The sequence below is a fragment of the Physeter macrocephalus genome, chromosome 8 (genome assembly GCF_002837175.3).
Source record: "Physeter macrocephalus isolate SW-GA chromosome 8, ASM283717v5, whole genome shotgun sequence".
NCBI classification, from domain to species: domain Eukaryota; kingdom Metazoa; phylum Chordata; class Mammalia; order Artiodactyla; family Physeteridae; genus Physeter; species Physeter macrocephalus.
In genome coordinates this window covers 89,931,708-89,954,085 of record NC_041221.1, presented here as the reverse complement: position 1 = coordinate 89,954,085, position 22,378 = coordinate 89,931,708, and the positions used below count along the sequence as shown (strand labels likewise).

The 22,378-nt window shown below is 39.1% G+C and overlaps 1 protein-coding gene and 1 pseudogene across 1 annotated transcript; both read left to right on the top strand.

Moving 5' to 3' along the window:
• Window positions 1-43: 43 nt before the first annotated feature.
• Window positions 44-13,627, top strand: MBLAC2 (metallo-beta-lactamase domain containing 2). Its single transcript, XM_007113301.3, has 2 exons — window positions 44-909; window positions 10,290-13,627. The coding sequence occupies exons 1-2, from the start codon at window positions 456-458 to the stop codon at window positions 10,673-10,675; spliced, it is 840 nt and encodes a 279-aa protein (XP_007113363.1). The 5' UTR covers window positions 44-455; the 3' UTR covers window positions 10,676-13,627.
• Window positions 13,628-19,751: 6,124 nt separating this feature from the next.
• Window positions 19,752-21,955, top strand: LOC102985445 (phosphatidylinositide phosphatase SAC2-like; annotated as a pseudogene).
• Window positions 21,956-22,378: the final 423 nt, after the last annotated feature.

Genomic DNA, 22,378 nt, shown 5'->3' with positions numbered 1-22,378 from the left:
GCTGGAAGTGCGCATCGTAACGCGCGGTTGGGTGGGCTGACCTGCTCCCTCCCACGCTTAGCTCTCGGCCTCTGCCGTCAGACCCCCAGAGGTGGGAAGAGTTACCACTTTCTGGATCTCTCGTCTACTGCATTGGCCCCTGCGTTAACGCTCCCTTGTGCTACGGCCAGTGAGGCTGCGATTGTTCCAGCGCCCCGGTGCGAGGAGAGCAGCTCCTGCTCTCTGCGGACCTGGCAGGAGGGTGCGGGCGGACGCTCCAGGCAGAGCCTCTGCGCGTCTTTCCTACTCCTGGTTCTCCCCCCAACCCCATCCGCATCCCCCGCCCCCTCCTTGCTCTGCGCTTTCTCCCTGGCTGCGGGCAGACCGCTCCATACAGCTGCAGCGCCCGAGTCTGAACAGCCTGCGGGAGGCACACACGCCCACACCCACTCCGCCTGGCCGCATCCTTGCCCAGCATGTCTGCGCTCGAGTGGTACGCCCACAAGTCCCTGGGCGACGGCGTCTTCTGGATTCAGGAACGCTTCTATGAGTCTGGCAACCGCGCCAACATCTGGCTGGTTCGCGGCTCCGAGCAGGACGTGGTGATCGACACAGGCCTGGGGCTGCGCAGCCTTCCGGAGTACCTGTACTCCTCCGGCCTCTTGCAGGACCGCAGGGCCAAAGAGGATGCGGCGTGCCGGCCACTGCTGGCTGTGGCCACCCACGTGCACTTCGACCACTCCGGCGGCCTCTACCAGTTCGACCGGGTGGCGGTGCACCACGCCGAGGCCGAGGCGCTGGCTCGCGGGGACAACTTTGAGACCGTGACCTGGCTCTCCGACAGTGAGGTGGTGCGGGCGCCGAGCCCGGGCTGGAGGGCCAGGCAGTTCCGAGTGCAAGCGGTGCAGCCCACCCTCATCCTGCAGGATGGTAATGGTCCCTCACGGGCGCGCGTTCTCTCATTAAGGGAAGGGACTGGGGAGAAACTGTCCGAGGGATGCTTGTTGCAGACCTGCTTGGCTGTAAGGTGTCACATCGCAGAAACACTACTTCTGTTTCTCCCTTCCCTGAGTCAAAAGCCCACTCGACCATAGAGTCTTTGGAAGGCCATTGCAGCCTTCCCTACCAGAGACAAGCTCCGTCACCTTGTAGTAATGCTGAGTACTCGACTGAAAGCCGGCCCCACCCCCTAGTCAGTTTCCTGTGTAAGGTATGGTATGTAGTAACGCTATAGAGACTTCTGACTAGGATTCCCATTCTTTTCCCGAACACAAGTCTGACATTTCCAGGCACTTTTCTAGCGAAAAGACTCTTAAGGAATGATGCCTTATGGAGAGTGCATGTCATGTTCTATGCTTTTGAGAACTGCTGACTTCATCTGCCGGGTATGAACAATTCCCACCTGTAGGCTTAGAAAGCCGTTAGAGAGCAGTGGTTCAAATCTGCTCATGCATCTTTATCTTTCAGATAGGTTTCTGTTCTTGATGTTGCCTCACAAGAGAAAAAGCTTGATTGTGAACATAAAAAGTAGAATATGTCTGAGTCTTATGTTATGACAGCTCTCTGTTCTGGTTGAAAGCAAGGCCTGAGAAAGATTAATAAGGAGGCTATTTCCTGTAATGGTGAAGTATGTGGATTAATACTTAGATAACCTTGGGCCTCTTTGGCTCTGTGAAAAACAGGATGGGGTTCAGAAAGAAACTAATGGAATAAAATAGTGTAGGGTTCCAGCCCTTCCAACCTCACACAGTTACTTAAATAATTGAGCCAGTTGGTCACAGCAGTGATATTTGTATATTAATTTCTTTTTTCTTTTTAGAATGCTTCTGTTGATTTTATCCTCACAACACATTTGAAGTGAGGCTACTGACCCCCAATTAAATGGCTTGTCTAGAGTCCACAGAGCAAGATATAGACCAAAGCTAGGATTGCAACCCAGGCACAGTAGATCAAAGCATGCAGATCACACATAAATCCTACCCCATAAATATATTATGGTAATTCTGAGTAGGAGGTGAAACCCTCTTTCCTTTCTATCTTGAAACTATTTTATTTGCCAAATTAATTTATTAAACCGTTCCTCTAAGAGGCAGAAAAATCCAGTTGCTGCAGTACAGTGTCTCACTTTTATGACCAACCAGTATGACAAATTATGAAGTACTTTACAAAAATGAGTTTATCTTACAGATGAGATCTTGATCACTTGAGGCATAAGAAATAGAAAGCAGGATTCTGTACCTCACACCCCACTTAAACAGTATTTTTATTAAAATTTTAAATCTAAAGATTAAAAAAAACAATGGTTTAGGTGGGAGTCTTATATTACCTGACAATTTGAGATGAAAGAAAACTAAATTTACTTTAAAGGTACTTTTAATTACTGTATTTCTTCATGGAATTGATACTCTTAGAGGTAGGATTTCCATGCAGTTGATGGGTATTCAGACTAAATTAACACCCAGCCCCCCCCCCCAAAAAAGTTTACATTAGTGTTTAAAATATATTTAAATTGTCTAAATGAATAAATGACTTTTGATTTATTTACTTTTGCTTCTGTGCTAGAAATAGGAAATCAATGATGAAAGAATGATAGGAATTATTGTTTTATAGATGAAAAATCTACACAGGCTTGAATATCATACCTGAAGTCACACAGTTAGGAAAAGAGCTTGGACTGGAAACCAGATTTCCTAAATCCCAGTTGATGCTGGAATTACAGGATTTTGGAGTTGCAAGGGACCTGCAAGCTACCTGTGTGGTGCTTTAAGCCTTTGAAAGTGTGAAATGAAAGGTTAATATTTACTAAAAACTTTGAAGGTGGTAATACTGTGTTAAATTAAAAATTGTTTTTCATCAGGAGCTGGATGTCTCACCCTCTCAAGTAGTATCTAATATCCTCTTTTCTCAGGAATATTAATTTCCTGTCTCTTCTGAATGGTGTGGCCTGCTAACTTGATATTATCATAATCCAGGTGCCTGGAAGGAGATAGAAAATATTTATATTAAAAACTCATACACAGTTATGTACACATGAACCATACACACCTAACAGCATGAAGTCTTCATTGTTTTGGTTAGAAAATAAGGAGGCTGAATTAATTAGCTTATTACATTTAATTTAGTGTATTGATGACCACCTGTCATGGAGAAGCATAAATCTGTGCAGTGTATCGCTAACCCAAAAGCTGACTTGTGTATGAGGGACAAGGAAGACAAGGAGAGATCATCATCCAGTGCATCATCTTTGATGGAAAAACAACTCTCCCTACTAATAGTGAAATCATATCTTCCTATAAGAAGATAGCAATAAACCCTAAACTGATACAGCACATTCTTCTTGAATGGACCCACATCATTCTGCCTGTTTTTCACAATAGGCAGGCATTTTCGCCCCTATTGTACATGTTTAAACAATTTTCCTAGAGTCATCAAGATATTAGAACAGTTGTTTCAGGTAAACTTAAAAATCATTTGGGGAGGTTAAAAACAAAAAATAGATTCCAGAAAGGTAGCAGATTGAACGAACGCATCTAATTTGACTCCCTCTCAAAATCCCACTAAGATTACAGTAAATGCACCATGGTTTGTCTATTTGTTTTATGTATAAATCCACATTGACTGAGGTTCTGTTTTGGATGCTGGAGAGTAAATGTGATGACTGAGTTAGCAGTTTTATCCTATGCCAGCAATAGAAAATTGAGAGCCAGTCCAGTTTGCACTGGAGGAGACTTAAAAGGCTCAGGAATTAGCAGTAGCTGGTACCTTAGTGGGGGCAAAGGGAAGAAAACTAAAATAAGTAGAATTGGTTGAAAGCCATTTAAGAAGCTGTTAAAACTCTGAACTCTCCTCCCTAAGTGAATGCTCCTCTCCCCAGAGTTAGTTTGTTCTCTGGGGAGAATAAAGTAAAGGGGTTTCTTTTTTGGCTGCGCCACGCAGCATATGAGATCTTAGTTCCCCCACCAGGGATCGAACCCATCCTGCAGTGGAAGCGAGGAGTCTTAACCACTGGACCACCAGGGAAGTCGCAAGCAAAGGGGTTTCCTGATTGAGGGATGCCAAGTACTAATGAGCTCAGGAGTTCAGATGGAAAATAGGAGGGATAAATGTATGTGTATGTATATATACAAATAAAGAATAGATAGATAGATAGGTAATATATATGTTCTTTATTAGTTTCCCAGAAGAATGAGAGCCAGGCCTTTACCGCTCCCCCACCCAAGTAGGAAACTAGAAGAATCTTATCTGGAAAATCTGCCCAGCCCTAGAGGAAAGACTAAGATGCTGATTCCTAAGTAATCCTTGGCTTGAACTTTCTACAGTGAAGCCTAGGTCACCAGGCCCCATGCATGTGCTTCAAACAACTTTTTCATTGTCCCCCCACTCTTAAACAGACAACCAAGCATTATAAAAAATCTGAGAAAATCCTCTCACATGAAATCAAATACTAAAACAGCGTAAAGCAACTTGAGAGGAGAGGGCAATCATTAATATCATCAGAGGATAACAGAATCTATTGCATTCAAGATATCTGAGAGACAACAGGATGCCTTAAAAATAAGCAGCAGAGGGGCGTCCCTGGTGGCGCAGTGGTTGCGCGTCCGCCTGCCGATGCAGGGGAGCCGGGTTCGCGCCCCGGTCTGGGAGGATCCCACATGCCGCGGAGCGGCTGGGCCCGTGAGCCATGGCCGCTGAGCCTGCGCGTCCGGAGCCTGTGCTCCGCAACGGGAGAGGCCACAACAGAGGGAGGCCCGCATACCACAAAAAAAAAAAAAAAAAAAAAAAAAAAAAAAAAAGCAGCAGACAGAACAATATTCACACTCATAAAATAACTCTTGGAATTTAAAATGTCAGAAATTATTTAGTAGAATATCTGGAAGATAAAGTTGAAAAACATACAAAAGGAACAAATAGGCAAAATGAAAAGTAGGAGAGAACCAGTAAAGGACCAGTGTGAAAAATCTGACATTGGAATAATAGGAGCACAGATAGAGCAAATAGAGAAAGTAGAGGAAAAGAAACATAGTAGAGAAAATTCAAGAAAATATCTCATGATTAAGGGATGTAAATTTCCAGAGTGAAAGAGCCCACGGAGTTCCCTGCATAATGGATGAAAACACATCCAACCCAAGGCACTTTATTATAAAATTTCAGAACACTGGGATCAAAGAAGAGTCTACGGGCTTCCAAATTTAAAGAAAAAAAGATCATCTAGATCATAATGGCTTTGGAGCTAGAAAAGAAGAGCTGTGCTTTATCTGACTAAAACTGATTTCCAACTTAGAATTCTAACATCCATTCCACTATCAATCAAGTTCTCAAAAAATCCCACATGCTATTACTTAGGAAGATACTAAGATATACCTTTATCCTGTTTACTCCCTTCAAAATAAGGGAGTAAACCCAGAGGAAGATATGGAGTAAAGGAAACAGGAGATCTAATGCAAGAGAAAATTGAAAGGAAGCCTCAGGATGATGGCAAAGGATGACACTGACAATGATAGAACCTCAGGCACAGAGTGTTCCAGATGTAAGCAGTTGAATCATTACTCTTGAGGAGTGAAAGGATGAGAAATTTATATATGTGTGCTGATGGTAGGTGGACAGAGAGGAGTAAAAAGAGCTACTAAAAATCCTTATATTTCATAATGGCAGTCAATGGACAACATCTAAAATTTAAAAACCAAGAAATGGTAATACATGAACGAAATCAGTATAGTATATCTAATTGGGAAAACAAGAAATGGAGTATAAATATTATTTACATAACTATATCTAGTAGAGGCAACTACCAGAAGAAGTTGCTAAAATTGTTAAAAGTTGTTGCCTCTTGGGAGCAGAATTGGAGATAGAGCCAGGATGGGGCAAAGAATATTTTAAGCCCTTCTGAAGTATTTTATCTGAAATATGTACATCTAGTTTGTTGATTTAAAATGAAATAAAAATTAAAAATTGGGGATGCCAAGATGGGAAGGGGTATTTGAGAAGCCAAGAGAAGTCTAGTATGGTTGGAATCTGGTAACAACTGGGTTAGCGTGAGGGCTTGGAAGGATAGTGTGTGTATATATATTTATATATATATATTTATATATGATATACATATGATATATTTCATAGGCAGTTTTGGTTCTTATAAGAGTGGTCTTGATGAAATTGTATGTGAGCATTATAAGCATAAGGGAGGCATTTATAAAGCCATAGGGTAATGGCAGATCTAGTAATATTCAGTCACTACGGCCTTATCAATTGCTTATAGTTGGTATCCATTTTGATAGGTGGGTGCTTATGTCTTATCTGTTGCTAAGTATTTTGAGTATCTCCTTGCCTTGAATATCAAAAACCCATAAGACTCTACCCCTCCATCGGTAATTCTCTAGAGCTCCTTTTTTAGCATCGAGCTTCCTTCATTCCTTTCCTTTCTGTACTTTTATTAAACAATCTGTCTCCAACAGCTCTATTATTAAATCAACTTAGCTATAATTTCCTTTACCTTACTTGCCAATCATACAGGAAATGGCAGTGGTTTGTGATCCCCAGGAGCACTTCAAATCTGGAACAATTATCCTGTGAAGGAGTCTGGCCCCTTATGACTAGAATGTGGGGAACTTTGGGAGTACCTGATTCCATTTTAATGTAATTTTGGGATTCAAGGCAAGACCAGAACAACCCCTACTCCCATCCCGGGCCCCACTGATCTGTTTTGTGTCAGTATAGTTTTGTTTTTCTGAAAATTTTCTACAAATGTAATCATATAATATATTTTGTGTCTTCTTTCATTTGGCATACTGTTTTGGAGATGCATCCATGTTGTTTTATCTATTAATAATTCCTTTCTATTGCTGAGAAATCACTCATTTATGGATATAACACATTTTATATATTCACCTGTTGAAGGAAATGTGAACTTTCTAGTTTGAAATTGTTATGAATAATGCAGCATGAAAATTTGCATATAAGCCTTTGTGTGGATGCATGCTTTCATTTCCTTGGTAGATAGCTAGAAATGGAATTCCTGGGTTGTATGGTAAATGTATGTTAAATGTTTAAGAAGGTGCCAAACTGTTTTCCAAAGTGCTATACCATTTTACATTCCCAAGTGCAGTGTGTAAGAGATCCAGTTTCTCCACATCTCTGTCAATGCTTGATTCTGTCAGTCCTTTTGATTTTAGCCATTCTAGTGGGTATGTAGTGGTATTTCATTGAGGTTTAATGTGCATTTCCCTAATGACTAATGACATTGAGCATCTTTTCAGGTACTTATTTGCTATTCAAATATCTTCTTTGTTTAAGAGTCTATCAAAATCTTTTCTCTTTTTAAAAAATTGAAAAATTGTTTTCTTATTGAGTTGTAAGTGTTCTTATATATTCTGAATTCAAGTCCTTTATCAGATATACATTTTGCAAGTATTTTCTCCCAGTGTGTGGCCTGCCTTTTCATTTTCTTAATGGTATCTTTTTAAGCAAGGACGTTTATAACTTGGATGAAGTCCAATTAGTCATTTTTCCTTATGTTTTATGCTTTTTGTGTCATATCTAAGAGCTCTATGACTAGCACAAGGTCACAAAGATTTTCTTCTTTTTTTTTTTTTTTTTTTGCTGGAAGCTCTCACGTTTAGGATTATGACCCATTTTGAGTTAATTTTTGTTAATATTGTGAAGTAAGGGTTGAGAGGTGCTTATTGTTTATTTGCATATATATATATATCCAAAGTATTCCACTCTAATTTGTTGAGGAGACTGTCCTTTTACCCAGTGAATTATCTTAGTTGATACTTTTGTCAAAATTCCACTGACCATATATGTGAGTGTTTTCTTCTGGACTCTAGTCTCTTTCAATGATTATGTCTATCATTTAGCCAGCACCACACTCTCCTGATTATTGCAACTTTGTTATAACTCTTGAAATTAGATTAAGTCCTCCAACTTTATACCTCTATTTCAAAATTGTTTTGGCTATTCTAGGTCATTTGCATTTTAATATAAATTTCAGAGCCAGATTTTCAATTTCTGTAAAAAAGCATGTCAAGGTTTTGATTGAGATTCTTGAATCTATAGATCTACACTGACCATTAAAGTAGTCACTAGCCACATGTAGCTATGTAATACAAATTTAAATTAATTAAGATTGATTAAAATTAAAAATTTAGTTCCTTGTTGCCCTAGCTTTATTTCAAGTACCATTAGCCACACGTAGCTGGTGGCTACCATATTGGACAGTGTTGATACAGAACATTTCCATTATCTTAGAAAGTACTATTAGACAGTGCAGTTATAGGAAAAACTGGATATAATTACCATCCTAACAGCTTTGAGTCTTCCAATCAACGGATATGGCATGTTTTTCCTTTTGCTTAGATCCTCTTTAATTTCTCTTGAAAGTGTTTCTGTAGTTTTCAGTGTACAAATATAACAAAATACCTTTTTCATGTGCAACTGAAAAGAATGTGTACTTCACTGTTTTGGTGTAAACTATTTTATATATGTCAGTTAGGTCAAGCTGGTTGATAGTGTTGTTCAGGTCTTCTGTATCCTTACTGATTTTCAATCTACTTGTATTATGAATTATTCAGAGAGGACTATTCAAATCTCTAAGCACAGTTGTTGAACTGTTTATTCTTATTTTAATTATGTCAGTTTTTATTTGAAGAATTTTTAGTCTCTATTTTAGGTACATATGCATTTAGAATTTTTTTTCATGTATTGATCTAATGTATAGCCTCATAAAATGTGCCTCTTTCCTCTAGTAATATTCTTATATAAAAATCCATTTTGTCTGACAGTATTGCCACCACTCTAGTTCTCTTATTGTTAATATATATTTTTAAAATTTATTTAATTTATTTATTTTTGGCTGCTCTGGGTCTTCATTGCTGCACGCGGGTTTTCTCTAGTTGTGGCTAGCAGGGGCTACTCTTAGTTGCGGTGCATTTCTTCATTGTGGTGTCTTCTCTTGTTGCAGAGCACGGGCGCTCTAGGCGCGTGGGCTTCAGTAGTTGTGGTGTGTGGGCTCAGTAGTTGTGGCACATGGGCTTAGTTGCTCCATGGCATGTGGGATCTTCCCGGACCAGGGCTCGAACCCGTGTCCCCTGCATTAAGTTAAGGCGGATTCTTAACCACTGCACCACCGGAGAAGCCCTTATGGTTAATATTTATATGGTATAATTTTTCAAACTATTTTTGTCTTTGATTTTATAGTTCCTCTCTTGTAGACTGCATACATATCTCACTTTTTAATTTAGTCTGACAATCTCTGCCTTTGATTAAAGTGTTTATCCCTTTCATATTTAATATAATTATTGATATGGTTGTATTTAGGTCTGCCATTTTGTTATCTGTTTTCTATGTCTCATTTCTTGTTTATGTCTTTGTTTTTCCTTTATTTTCTTCTTTTATTTTTAATAATTCCTGATTATTACACCATTTTAATTTCACTATTAATTTTAGCTATATTTCTTTGATTTTTTTCTGTATATGTGTATGTTTGCACTAGAGATAACAATATGAATATTTTAACTTTTTATGATTTACCTAAGTTAGTACTGATTTAAATCCAGTAAAAGAGCAATTTGTATTCATATAGCTCAGTTTCCTCCCCACTGTCAAATAACTGGGAAGAGTGTGAGATTTTACCATACTTGCAGGTTAGTAAGTTAGCCTGCCAGTTTCATGGATTCTGACAGAAGACATGAGGTTCCTGGGTCAGAGACTAAGAACAATTTATTACAGCAATACCAGTAGCCAGAGCATCATCATTTGTACCGATTCCTCAGGTCTTAATTTCCATAGAGTGACAAAACAGGGCAAAAATATAATACTGTTCACTAGAGCACCATTCATGAATTGTGTCACCAGATACTAGTACAATGGATATTCTGAAAAATGAGGTTTTTGGTCAAATAAAATTGAGAAGCTATACAGCCATATCTCCCTTGTGTATATCCACAATGTATATTAGCATATTAAATATACATTAGCATATCTTGCAGAAAAGAAAGCTGCTTAATTTTCTTTGAAGGAAGAGTTTTCAAAATTATTTGACCACAGAATCTTTTCTTCTTTTCTTTTATATATTATAACAACCAGCAGAAATTGTGTTTCACTGTTTACTTTGGCAAACACTGGTCTAGCAAACAACAGAAGTGAAATATAGGCAACTTATTTTAAATCATCAATGAGAAGTAGGTATTTTTAAAATAAAAGTAAAATAAGTTCATCCTTCCCAACATCTTTGAAACCGTGTGTTCTTCTATTCTTTAAGTGATTGAAGTCAAATATATAACATGTTTATCTGTAAATTCTGTTTCCATTTTTAGGGGATGTGATCAACCTTGGTGACAGACAGCTCACTGTTATGCACATGCCTGGTCATTCTAGGGGCAGTATTTGCTTACATGACAAAGACCGAAAGATTCTCTTCAGTGGAGATGTCGTGTATGATGGATCACTGATTGACTGGCTCCCATACAGCAGGATAAGTGACTATGTTGGAACCTGTGAACGTCTGATAGAATTAGTGGACAGAGGTCTGGTAGAGAAGGTGCTTCCTGGGCACTTCAATACCTTTGGTGCTGAAAGGCTTTTTCGATTGGCTTCTAACTATATTTCAAAAGCTGGGATATGTCACAAAGTTTCTACTTTTGCCATGCGATCTCTTGCAAGTTTAGCCCTACGTGTAACAAATTCTAGGACCTCGCCCTAGTATTTAATTCTATAAATTAATCCAATTAATTCTGTGTTGTTTAAAATAGTGAGCATTTTAAGAAGTGCTTTTTTACTACTATTACGTATTAGAGAAAAAAAGGTTGAGAATGAATAAGCCAAAAACGGAATTTCTGAGTTTAAATTTTTTTCTTTTTTCCAAATAAGAAACCACTTAAATAAGATTATAATTTGCCAAAGCTTGTAATTTGCCATCATTCTGTAATATTTGTTCTAGAAATGATATAGAGGTATATAGGGAAGCAAGGAGGCATTTTGCAGTAAGAGAAAGAACTATCCTTGCGTCTCATTTCTCTCATTTTATTTCCTAGATGACCTAGAAAAAAGAGCATAAAGAGTTTTATGTTTATACTCCGAACTTGATATTTTTAATATATTATTTGAGGATAAAGGTTTTTGGGTTTAAAGTACATTAGAACTCAAAACTTAAACTAACATTTAGAATGACAGCTAAAACAATCCATTGTTATGGTACAGAATTTTTATGCTTCATTTTATTTATTCTTAATGTAATTATAGTGTACATTATGTGTTATGTAATTTTACGTACAAAAAGTACAATGAATTTTGTTTTATTGCAAAGCTTTAAATATAAATTGCAGAGTGCTTCAGTAAAGAAAAACTACTATATATTGTTGTTTGTTATTATGTAAGTGTAATACTTTCAATTGTAAAAGTGAAATTCAAATGTCTGTAATCTAACTATAAATTGTCAGATTTCCCAAAAGGACACTGTCAGGCAAATTTGAAAATATACACATTAAGAGTAATTTTAAAATTATATCCTATTTTAGTAATAACAGCTATAATAAACAGAATTTTTCTTTTTAAATAGCAGCTTTAGTATATGTGTCATATTTTATAGTACCAAACAACATCCTAATATAAACCATTCTTTTACTTAACATAACATACATATTTGCCACAGAAGGTTTTTCAAATTAATTGCAAAATGTGCATTAGATATTGACTTAGAGTGAATTGCCTTTTTTATCCTGATTCACAACACCTATTCCTGTTCAGTATTCTTTGTCTTGAATGAAAAGAAGTCTACATTTATAAAGATATAGGAAAGATTATCCCACTATTTAGTAAAATGTTTTAGTTTGGTACTCTTAATAATTTATTGAAAAGCCTTTTGGAATATTTCATGAGGGTTTTTTAAACAGTTTTTTCACTGCCTTTTTATTATTGACATAGCCAAAACCAAACTCAGATAGCTTTGGAAATCAGATTTTTTAGTATTAGGAAGGTCCAGCAATTTTGATTTCTGAAAAAATATGAAACTTTTCCTACCCTACACCCCACTCAGGTTCTTTAGCCTTTTATTCATTCAACACACACACACACCCCACATGCATACACACAGTCACATACATACATGCATACATTGTGCTAAACACTGTGGAAGCTTAAAAAGTCAGAGACTATATCCTAGCTGGAAGTAGAAGACAAACAAAACTTGAATAATAGTATATGCAGGTTGAAGTTAATACAAATTACACATGAGTGTCAGGGACATAAATGGAGGAGTGTGAAGTTTGGTTAGGGAAAGGTTCCTGGAGGAGGAGTTTTTGAGTCAGATTTGGAAGGATGATTTGTTGGGTGGTGAGGGTAGAAAACAAGAATGGGGTTGTTTCTGCATCCTCAGTGCTAAGAATAGGGATGGAAGTATTGCTGTCTAGAGTAGGCTATTCCTTGTGTCAATTTTTTTCCGGTGTCTTAGATCTTCTAAACACCAAGCATTTAGCATGAGAAAGATGGGTCTGTGATTGTGTATATAAGAATCATCCTTAAGACAGACAAGCTGTACTGCCACATGCCACAAAATGAACCCTTACTTAAAATCAGCAAGGAAGCCATGGTTGTTGAAATGAAGAATATCATGGGAATTTCTCTGTGACAGTCATTCAAGGCAGTAGGTCCGTTTTAATTGATAGTGCAACATCAAGAACATAGATTTGGTTCAGGGCAACTACAAACTATATCACTTAATGAGCCTTAAATATAGCCATTATTTTTATATCAATAGCACAAGAGAAAACCAAAAGTCCTTAACCATTGACCATTTTATCATATTTTAGGACTTTTAAAAAAAATCAGCTTACAGTAGGCACTAAGTTTTATTGAAAAATATTTAAACCTGATGAAGGCTTTCCTTATTTCTTAAAAGTATGATTTTTTTCAAAGCACATTGATTTTATTTTTAAATTTCCCAGTTTTTTTTCCTAGTTTTTCAAATTGTACCAAAACATAAGACTGTGATATTTTGCTATTGCTTCAATGTGGGTAAATTAGGGAAAGGATGTATCATTCATTTAGTGCCCACGCTATGCATTTTAAAATAGGCATTATTTAATTTAATCCTGGCCCCAGTGCCAAGAAGTAATTGACCAGCCTTACACAACTTTGGACAAAGCTGGTAACTGAACACAGGTCTGTCTGCCTCCCAAGCTGAGCTCTTTCTCTTATACCTGCACAATAACATAAAACTGGCAAAGTGTATTTTTACTTTTCAAGATGCCACATGTGCCAAGAATAAATCAAGTGATGTTAAAGCATAATAGCATATTTTAAAGAAGCTTTAAAAATATATATTTTCACCCTGACAGTGACCCTTGTTGTAATTTATGGTTTGGGGAAATAATATTATGTAAGTATAATTCAAAGTTGTCAAAACCTAAGACATTTAGAAATAATTTTTATTATTCATTTTGTTGATAACTTAATTTTTGGAAATTCAGTTTCCTTATTTGGTGTTTCCTTTTAACTGAGAAGTCTAAAACAAACAAAACTTTGTGTGTTATCCTGATATAGTTGAATAAATGATTATGTGTCGTTGTTCTTATATGGATAGTAATATGAATGTGACATGCACAAATTGTCCTCTTATAATTTTCAGATAACTGTAAGTAAGCATTTATGTAATAACTATTAAAGTGGACATTTTATTTCAATCTATAGTTGGTATTTTTTATAATGTTAGCAAATTTCCATTTAATGTCTTGCAAGGTTATTTTCTATATGAAGTGCAGTTTTGAAAAGCTTGTAATAAATAAGATGTAAATCCCTAGGCAAGAATAGAGAACCCAGAAACTGAATAATACCTGTATAAGCCTTAAATAGTTAATAAATATAGCATTTCAAATAAATGGATAAAAGAGGGACTATTTAATATATATTTCAATTGTTGGTGTGGGAAAAAAGGCCCCTGCCATCATAAAAATAAATTCCAAATGGATTAAACATCCAAATGTAAAAAGCAGAATCACATGTGTATTGAAAGAAAATTTTAATCATGTTTAAGACATTAGGATAGGGAAGATCTTTTCTATATAGAAACAAAAAGCAAAACTATATCAAAATTTAAAATGTCTTAGAGGGCTTCCCTGGTGGCGCAGCGGTTGCGCGTCCGCCTGCCGATGCAGCGGAACCGGGTTCGCGCCCCGGTCTGGGAGGATCCCACATGCCGCGGAGCGGCTGGGCCCGTGAGCCATGGCCGCTGGGCCTGCGCGTCCGGAGCCTGTCCTCCGCAACGGGAGAGGCCACAGCAGAGGGAGGCCCGCATACCACAAAAAAAAAAAAAAAAAAAAAGTCTTAGAACTCAGATGTCATAATGAAAGTTAAAGAGGGAGAGAAATTTAAAAATATTCCTAACTTGTGTAACAGAAAAAAATTTTAAAACAAATACAAAGAATGCCTACAAATCAACAAGAAAAAAGTAAACTAATGTATGGGAGGAAAGACCTTTCCTTTACCCTCTTAGGTTCTTAGGCTGGGCCTGAGAATTAAACTTAAAAAAGAGATTAACAGGAGCAAAGCATACAAATTTTTTTTGACGTTAATATTTTTACATGTACACAGAGGTTAATATATATGAAATATAAACCCAAAGGAATGGATAGGTTTGAGCGCATGTATACCATTTTAGCAAAGAATGACAAACTGGAGAATGATGAGACAGGAAAAAGGGGCTTGAGCTAGGGTTGATAAATTGTGGAAACTAATGAAATACAACTTTTTTTTTTTTTTTTTTTTTAATTTTTGGCTGTGTCAGGTCTCTGCTGCTCGCGGGCTTTCTCTAGTTGTGGCAAGCGGGGGCTACTCTTCGTTGCAAAATTGTGGAAACTAATGAAATACAACTTTTTTTTTTTTTTTTTTTTTAAATTTTTGGCTGTGTCAGGTCTCTGCTGCTCGCGGGCTTTCTCTAGTTGTGGCAAGCGGGGGCTACTCTTCGTTGCAGTGCTAGGGCTTCTCCTTGCGGTGGATTCTCATTGCAGAGCACAGGCTCTAGGTATGCGGGCTTCAGTAGTTGTGGCACGTGGGCTCAGTAGTTGTGGCTCGCAGGCTCTAGAGTGCAGGCTCAGTAGATGTGGTGCACGGGCTTAGTTACTCCACAGCATGTTGGATTTTCCTGGACCAGGGATCAAACCCGTGTCCCCTGCATTGGCAGGCAGATTCTTATCCACTGTGCCACCAGGGAAGTCCCAGGGTTATTTTAATAGACTTTTTTATACAGGTTAATCTTGATGTTGGATCCCCATCTCCAGTGATAAGAATGTTCTCCTCGTCCTGGTACAGGGAGGGCATCTTTCTCAAGGGAAATTTTATGCCCTGCTTTGGGTTGTAAGGGGGAAGTCAGAGAGCCTTTCCTGTATTTGCTTTTTCTCAATTGCCTTCAGCTTAATCAGCATGCCACAGTGATATATTTTGGGGTGGCATGTTCTGATACCCTTCACTACCTATTAGAAAAATGGGTAAATTATATAAACAGGTTATTCATAGAAGAGGAAACACAAAAGGCCAATAAACATAAAATTATCCTGAACCTCACTAGTAATCAGGGAAATGCAAATTTAAGCAATGAGATAGTTTAACCAGATTGAGAAATGTGGAGGATATGGAGTGTTGGCAAGGGTAAGATAAGTGGATATTTTCATGCTGTGCTGCTAAGAGTGTAAAGTCCTCCAGCCATTTTGGGGGGCAATTTTGGAGTGTGATATGGCATATTCTGATTTTGTGTTAAGAATGGCAGGTATAGCACACCTTAACTTCTGCCCCTTTCTGAAACTCAGTAAAATGACAAGAAAGGCTTTTTTTTTTTTTTTCAAGCGGCATAAACTAACAAGAACAGCAAGAATGTAAAGGACCCAGCATCAACATTTTGGACATTGGAAAGCTGATAGAGAAACAAAAACTAATTTGGCAAACACAAGAATGTTGAAAACAGGAAAGCAGAAAGCAAAGAAGCAATCCTTTACAACACAACTCCCCCTAAAAAGGCTTAGAAATTGATGGTAGCAGGTACCTCTAGGACTTGGAGTGAAAGTCTTTTTGCTTCAAAGTTTGTTTGCAATTTAAATCAAATCCCCCCTAATTTTATACTACTAAGCAATTTCCTCTCCCCCTACCTCAAGGAAGATTGGAGGCTAGTTTAGATTTACCATGAAATTAAGTAATCTTTAGGTTCAGAGCCTAGCATTGGCATGGGTCCCTTCCAAGGCCCTGGGAGAGGCCCAAGAAATGTGTTCAAATGGTCATTTTTTGGTTGGTTTTAATTTTTTAAACTAAGTTATTTTTTATTCTCTGTCTCAAAGCCCCCAAATTTCATGAGTTTCAGACCCTGCAAAGCTGGGATCTGCTCCTGACTAGAGGATTATTATGTGAGGAGGATAAAATAGGATCTCTACTGAAAAGAAACTAGACATTGTTAAGCCAGGGTCCTATACTAAAAAGAGAGGGATTTAGCAAAGCTTTATGTACAGTGAAGTTTTATACTAAAAGTTCACATTCCCAGACTCCTCTAACCTAGCTTAAAGAATGCTGGCAACCAAGATTTACCCTCTAGGCAGTAGATTTTAAAAGCCGTTTCTTAAAAATTTGACTCCCCAAAGAAAAGACCTAATGATACTGAATCTAGAGTCCCCAAAGAAAGGTTCCTGTGAGATTACCCTACAATGCAGTGCACAATTGCTGAGCCTCCTTTCCTTAGCACCTTCACACATGGAATTGTAAAGTCTTCTACTCTTACGTTTGAATATATACACCAAGAGCCAGCATCTTATGGAAAACTAAAAGAATAAATGGAAATAAATGAAAAAAAAAACCCACTTAAAGTAGTAAGAGAATTTAACAAAGTAGCAGGATATAAAATTAACATAAAAAATATACAGTCTTCACCAAAGAAGATATACAGGTGGCAAATAACCATATGAAAAGACGCTCCATATCATATGTCATCAGGGAAGTGCAAATAAAAGTGAGGTATCACTACAGACCTACTGGGATGGCCAAAATCCAGGACACTGAAAACACCAAATGGTGGTGAGAATGTGGAGCAACAGGAACTCATTCATTGCTGGTGAGAATGCAAAATGATACAGCCACTTTGGAAGAATATTGGCACATTCTTACAAGACATATTCTTACCAAATGATGATTGTGCTCCTTGGTATTTACCCAAATGAAGTAAAGATTTATGGCCACACAAAAATCTGCACATGGATGTTTATAGCAGCTTTATTCATAATTGCCAAATCTTGGAATCAAACAAGATGTCCTTCAGTAGATGAATGGATAAACTGTGGTACATCTAGACAATAGCATATTATTCAGTGCTAAAAAAGAAATCAGCTATCAGGGAGTGGCCAAGATGTCAGAGTAGGTAGATCCTGAGCTCACCTCCTCCCACAGGGACACCAAAATTACAACTAGATTATCTACAGAGCAGCTATTGATGAGAAGAACCAGCAGACTAGCAGAAAAAATCTTCTACAACTAAAAATGTAAAGAAGGAACCACAGTGAGACAGGTAGGAGGGGCAGAGATGTGGTATAATTAATACCTGTACCCACCAGTGGACGATTTACAAATAGGAGAATAATTACAATTGCAGAGTTTTTCTCCAAAGAGTGAGGGATCTGAGCCCTGCACTGGGCTTCTCAGCCCAGGGCTCCTGCACCAGGAAGACAAACCCTCAGAATGTTCAGCTTTGAAGGCCAGCAGGGTTTACTTTTGGGACACCCTTTTAGGAAATAGAGACTCTACTCTTAAAGGGCACACACAAAATCTCACATGCTTTGGGATCCAAGGCAGAAGCAGTAATTTGAAAGGAGCCTGGGTCCAGACCTCCCTGCTGATCTTGGATAGCCTCCTGGAGAGAAAGGAGGCAATGGGAGATCACATTGGGACAGACACTAACTGCAGCCATTTGGGGGAGTCATTCTACCATGAGGACACATGTGTTGGCAAGATGAACTTAATAGATGTATATAGAACATTCCATCCAAAAGCAGCAGCACCTACTGCTGCTTTTCAAGTGCACATGGAACATGCTCCAGGATAGATCACATGCCAGGCCACAAAACAAATCACAGTAAGTATAAGAAAACGGAAATATCAAGCACCTTTTCCAACCACAATGCTGTGAGACTAGAAATCAACTGTAAGAAAAAAAAATTGCAAAAAAATACAAACATGTGGAGGCTAAATAATCTGCTGCTAAACAACTAATGGATCACTGATGAAATCAAAGAGGAAATCAAATAATACCTGGAGGGACTTCCTTGGTGGTGCCATGGTTAAGAATCTGCCTGCCATTGCAGGGGACACAGGTTTGAGCCCCGGTCCAGGAAGATCCCACATGCCGTAGAGCAACTAAGCCTGTGCACCACAACTGTTGAGCCTGAGCTCTGGAGCCCACGAGCCACAACTACGGCGCCTGTGTGCCACAACTACTGAAGCCCGTGTGCCTAGAGCCCGTGCTCCACAACCAGAGAAGCCACCGCAATGAGAAGCACGCACACGGCAACAAAGAGTAGCCCCTGCTCGCCTCAACTAGAGAAAGCCTGCGTGCAGCCACGAAGACCCAACACAGCCAAAATTAAAAAAAATAAAAAAATTTTAAAAATACCTGGAGACAAATGAAAAAGCAGTTCTAAAAGGGAAGTTTATAGCCATGCAAACCTACGTTAGGAAACAGGAAAAATCTCAAGTAAACAACCTAGCCTTATATCTAAAGGAACTAAAAGAAGGAGAATAAACAAAACCCAAAGTTATTAATTAGATAGAAAGAAATCATAAAGAACAGAGCAGAAATAAATGAAAGAGACTAAAAAAACAATAGAAAAGGTCAAAGAAACAAAGATCTAGTTCCTGAAGAGATAAACAAAACTGACAAATCTTTAGCCAGACTCATCCAGAAGAAAAGAGAGAGGGCCCAAATCAATAAAATCAGAAATGAAAAAGGAGAAGTTACAACTGACACTACAGAAACATAACGGATCATAAAAGATTACTACAAACAACTACACAGCAATAAAATGAAAAACCTAGAAGAAATGTACAATCTCCCAATACTGAACCAGGAAGAAACAGAAAATACGAACAGACCAGTAATGAAATTGAATCAGTAACAAAAAAAAAAAACTCCCAACAAACAAATGCCAAAACCAGATGGCTTCACAGGTGAATTCTACCAAACATTTAGAGAAAAGTTAACACCTATCCTTCTCAAACTATTCCAAAAAATTGCAGAAGAAGGTGCCCTTCTGCACTCAATCCACGAGGTCAGCATCACCCTGATACCAAAATCAGATAGTGTCAGACAGAGCAAGGCAAATACTGTATAATTACACTCATATGTGGAATCGTAAAAAACAAAATAGGCAGTCGCTGCAGGTGTTAGCTCTGGTGCAGGCAGCTCTAACTGAGCTTCCACTCGTGGACGGACCGACGGACTGACGAGGTGCCGCGCTCCCACCGGCCTCCTCCGACAGCCCAGCGGCAGGCGACGGCCCCGGGCGATGCAGCCGGCAACGCTGCCGAGCCCAAGCCTGAAGGCGGCCGCCTGGCGAAGACTTTTCAAGATTTTTCTCCTTTTTGCAGGACTTCTGGTTAAAGTTCCCGTGGGGTTGTATTTTTCCTGAAAATTACTGCTTTTCCAAAGCCACCTGTTAATGTCCCCTGATGACAGTGGCTTTTGCGCAACCATTGTCGCGGTGGTGGGCCTGCATGTGGTGCTGGCGGGGTTCGTGTTCATCGTGTGGAAGGAGGGGATGCCTGACTGGCGGGAAGAGAAAAACGAGCAGCGCAGCCCTAGCTTCCAAGCTGCAGGCGTGGGGGGCCGGTAAGCACTGAAAGGGGTTTTCTTGTCCGTGTTTAAAAAGAAAAAGTGTGGGTTTTTTGTTTTTTGGGTTGGTTTTTTTTTTTTTTTTTTTTTTTTTTCTGTTTAAGAGGGGAGGGAAATTAAGTATTTACTGCAGCTTACACTTCGGTAAAAATGCGGGCGCGGGGAGGGCTGACATTTTTCTCCATTGCCTGTTAAGGTGCCAAGTGCTTTTTGTTCTAGGCATAATGCTTTTTTTTTTTTTTTTTTTTTTTTGCGGTACGCGGGCCTCTCACTGTTGTGGCCTCTCCAGTTGCGGGGCACAGGCTCCGGACGCGCAGGCTCAGCGGCCATGGCTCACGGGCCCAGCAGCTCCGCGGCATGTGGGATCTTCCCGGACTGGGGCACGAACCCGTGTCCCCTGCATCGGCAGGCGGACTCCCAACCACTGCGCCACCAGGGAAGGGAAGCCCTGGATGTAATGCTTTTGACTGAGATCATGTCTGACTAATGTAAATATTTGTGTCAGAATAGAAGCTAAGAAAAAGTAACACTAATTAGTAGGTTTAGAATTTATTTCATATTAAAATACGTGTCATGATGTAATTTTTCTGGCTTGGCTCGAGCGACAGTTTTAAGAGGTGCACCCTCATTGATGCTGCTCACAGAGACGTGGATGTGCTGTTACTGCTTTCCAACTCTGCCTACTACGTGGCCTATTATGATGATGAAGTTGACAAAAGTAAACCAGTATCAACGACTAAGTCTAGAAGACCTGGAAAAAATTGAAATAGGTCCTGAACCCACTCTTTTTGGTAAGGAAGAGTTCTGCTGCGTGCGACTGCACTACAGATATAAACAAGCAAGTGGCTGTTTCCACACCCTGAGAGCTGTAATGCTCAATCCAGAAGAGGATAGAAAAGATACCCTTCAGTGCATTGCAGAGATGCTACAGATCACCAAGGAAGCCATGGGATTAGATGTACCTACAATAGAGAAAAAGCTTGAGAGGAAGAGCAGTAAACCTCATGAAGACATCATTGGCATCTGATCTCAGAACCAAGGCTCTTTGGCCCAGGGGAAAATTTTTTAATGAGCAAATTTTCATCTCTAAATCAAAAAGTGAAACAGACCAAATCCAATGTAAATACTGGCATTCTACGAAAGCTAGGAAACTTTACAAAACCTGAAATGAAAGTTAACTTTCTAAAACCAAACTCTAGAGATCAGATAGTAGTCTTGAAACCATGGAAAACACTAGTGTGATGGATAATGAAGCCCAGGCAGAGTCAGATGGGGAAATGTGTTCAGATAATGACTCATACCACTCTGATGAATTCCTTACAAATTCCAAGTCTGATGAAGACAGGCAGCTAGCAAACTCTTTAGAGAATGCAGGGCCAGTAGACTATGTGCTTCCTAGTTGTGGTATTATTGCTTCAATACCTCGATTAGGCAGTCCACCCCAGTCTATTAGCAGCACTGATATTAGCATTCATGTTCCTTCAGAGGTTACCCTTGCTCATGAAAGTGGGCTTGGAAAAGGCTATGCGTCTTCTTTGAAGAAAAGTCCTTCTGCTGACAACATACACAACATTGACTGGCTTTGCCTAGCCTGTGGATATTTATTGCCACAGATTTGTTCAAGATGCACAAAACAAAATGACCCAGCTGTCAGAAACCAGGTCTGTTTCTCAGCAGGCTACTGAGGAAGGAAATCAAATGACCAATCGAGTTTCTAACGAAGAAATTCACTTTGAATCAACGGAACAGGTACCTTCTCGACCATCTCAATTAGATGTGTCTCTTTCTGCAGCAAGCCCACATCTTTTGTCAGTTGAACCAGTGCATTCAGCTGTATCTCAAAAGACCCCTGGCTCCGAATCTGGCACACTTGAACTTGAGAGAAGGCTTCACGTAACTCCTTCTCCTTCAGAGAGCTGTAGCAGCAGAGCAGTCTCTCCCTTTGCAAAGATTTGAAGTTGCATGGTCCAGGTTGCTAACATTACCCAAGCTGGATTAACCCAGGGGATAAACTTTGCAGTGGCAAAGGTTCAGAAGAGCCTTGCAGAACCTGAAGTAGTTAATGAAGTCCAGCAGAATGAACTTAAAAATATGTTTACTCAATGCCAGACACGAATAATTCAGATTTAGTGTTTAGCCACGCAGAATCATGTGGCTTTTATTTAATCCAAAAAAAAAAGGAGGTGTCATATAACCTGTACTGTCTTTGAATCTAGGGATCCCAAATTCTAATTATGTTTATTTGGAATGGTTTTAAAAAGAGACTGAACCTGAGCAGATTTCCAAATTTGAGAGCAAGGACAATGGAAGTGCCTCACCCTAGAATGTGTAGACCTAAGTAACTTATACACTACAGAGCAGTTTGTCTCTCTAAAAGTAATTCAAGAATACATCATTGCTTTGAGGCTTCCCTGGTGGCGCAGTGGTTGAGAGTCCGCCTGCCGATGCAGGGGACATGGGTTCGTGCCCTCAAATGGGACCTAATGAAACTTCAAAGCTTTTACACAGCAAAGGAAACCATAAACAAGACAAAAAGACAATCCTCAGAATGGG

Excerpts from the sequence above, each read along its gene's own strand:
- MBLAC2 (XM_007113301.3), top strand. The coding sequence starts at position 456 with ATGTCTGCGCTCGAGTGGTACGCCCACAAGTCCCTGGGCGACGGCGTC. Across the intron at positions 910-10,289 it reads CACCCTCATCCTGCAGGATG|GGGATGTGATCAACCTTGGT; the intron begins GTAATGGTCCCT and ends TTCCATTTTTAG.